Raw genomic sequence first — 1,628 nt, 5'->3', positions numbered from 1 at the left:
CCACCAGACTCCCAGGGACACCACCACCCCTTGGAGCCCCCTGTGTCAATGATCTGGAGACCTCCTCAGGGACCCTCCTCAGACCCTCAGAGAGACCCTCAGGGACACCCCTCACAGGAATCCCCCCAAAATGGTCCAGAGACTCCCACATCCTCCTGGGACCCCCCAAGATCCCTCCCAGTGTCCTCCCTATGGGCCAAGAGACACCCAAGACCCCTCAAAAGACACCCTAGGACACCCCCCTCAGGACCTCCCAAACCCCCTACAAGACCCCTCCAGGATCCCCCAAGGCCCTTCCAGGACCATCCAAACCCCATCCAGGACCCCCTCAAAGATCCCTCCAGAGTCCTCCCAAGACACGTCAGAAACATTCTGGAGCCCCCCAGAACACCTCAAGACCACTCAGGGACTCCTTTCAAGGCCCAAGAGACTCCCAAGAGCCCTCCAGGAGCTTCCAAAACCCGTCCAGGGATGCTGAGGACCCCTCAAGAAACCCCAAGTTCCTCATGGTGGAAGGACCCATGGACTTCCAAGACCTTTCACTGGCCAAGAGACTCCCAAGACCCTTCTAGAGACAACCAAGACCCTCAAGAACCCTCCAGTCCCGGGCCACCAAGATCCCTTCCAGGGTCCTCCCCATGGGCCAAAAGACCCCCAGGACCCCTCCAGGACTCCCCCGAGACCACTAAGGACCCCCAGGTGCCCTCCATACCAGCAGTGCCGCTGTAGGCGCCGAGGTGGAGACGATAATGGTCCTCAGGGCCGGCAACAGCAAAGTCGCGGTAGCGGGCGAAGGCAGCGTCCCACGGGGTACGGAGATCCACCCGCAGCTCCATGGGTGCCCCGGCCGTCAACGCGTGCAGCGCATCGTTCCCTGCGACCCCCACACCTGCATCTGGCCACCGCCACCCACCAGACACCGGGGTCCCTCCCTGGTCACCCACCCAAGCCCACCCGGATGCCTGCGTCCCCTCCAAAGACCCACCTTGATGTCTGTGTCCCCTCCCTGGGTGCCCAAGTCCCTTCCTGGAGCCCACCCAGACACCCAGATCCTCTCCAAAATCCCACCCACCTGGTTGCCCTCCAAATGCCCACACTGATCCTCCCCTGGGCACCTGGGTCCCTCCCTGGAGCCCACCCAAGCCCATCCGAGTGCCTGGGTCCTCTCCAAAGACCCGCTCAGACACCCGAGTCCCTCCCTGGTCACCCACCCAAAAGGCCACCCAGATGCCTAGGTGCCCTCCAAAGACCCACATCGGACCACCTGGATGCCTGGGTCCCCTCCCTTGAGACCACCCGGACACCTGGTCCCCTATCCTGGATGCCTGGTGTCCCCCCACCAGATTCCTGGGTCCTCACCAAGCCAGAACTCGCCGGTGACGTTGCCGAAGCCGTGGGCGTAGGCCTCCCACCCCCGCCAGAAATCAGTGCCCCCGTCCTGGCGGCGCTGGAACACCTTGGGGGGGGTGGGGGTTGGGATAGGGCCCAACACCCCACTGACCCCACAGAGACTTCCAGACATTCCCAGTGCCCCTCCCAGGCCACCCACTAACGTCAGTTCCCTCCCCAGACCCCCCCGGTGTCCCCCATAGAACACCCAGGAACCCCCCCATTGCCCTCCCATAGAC

General features: G+C 63.5%; 1 protein-coding gene across 1 annotated transcript in view; it reads right to left on the bottom strand.

Moving 5' to 3' along the window:
• Positions 1–1,628, bottom strand: part of LOC106896730 (tenascin-X-like) — a 9,239-nt gene that overhangs the window by 2,392 nt on the left and 5,219 nt on the right. Inside the window, exons 4-6 of the mRNA XM_014956928.1 lie at positions 1,360–1,496; positions 713–874; positions 116–189 (exon numbers count right to left, since the gene is read on the bottom strand). Coding sequence (XP_014812414.1) covers positions 116–189; positions 713–874; positions 1,360–1,496 — 373 coding nt within the window. The remainder of the gene's footprint in view (positions 1–115; positions 190–712; positions 875–1,359; positions 1,497–1,628) is intronic.

The sequence above is a fragment of the Calidris pugnax genome, unplaced genomic scaffold (genome assembly GCF_001431845.1).
Source record: "Calidris pugnax isolate Ruff unplaced genomic scaffold, ASM143184v1 scaffold356, whole genome shotgun sequence".
Taxonomy (NCBI): Eukaryota; Metazoa; Chordata; class Aves; order Charadriiformes; family Scolopacidae; genus Calidris; species Calidris pugnax.
The sequence above is the reverse complement of the archived record's forward strand: the minus strand, read 5'-3'. Positions and strand labels throughout refer to the sequence as shown.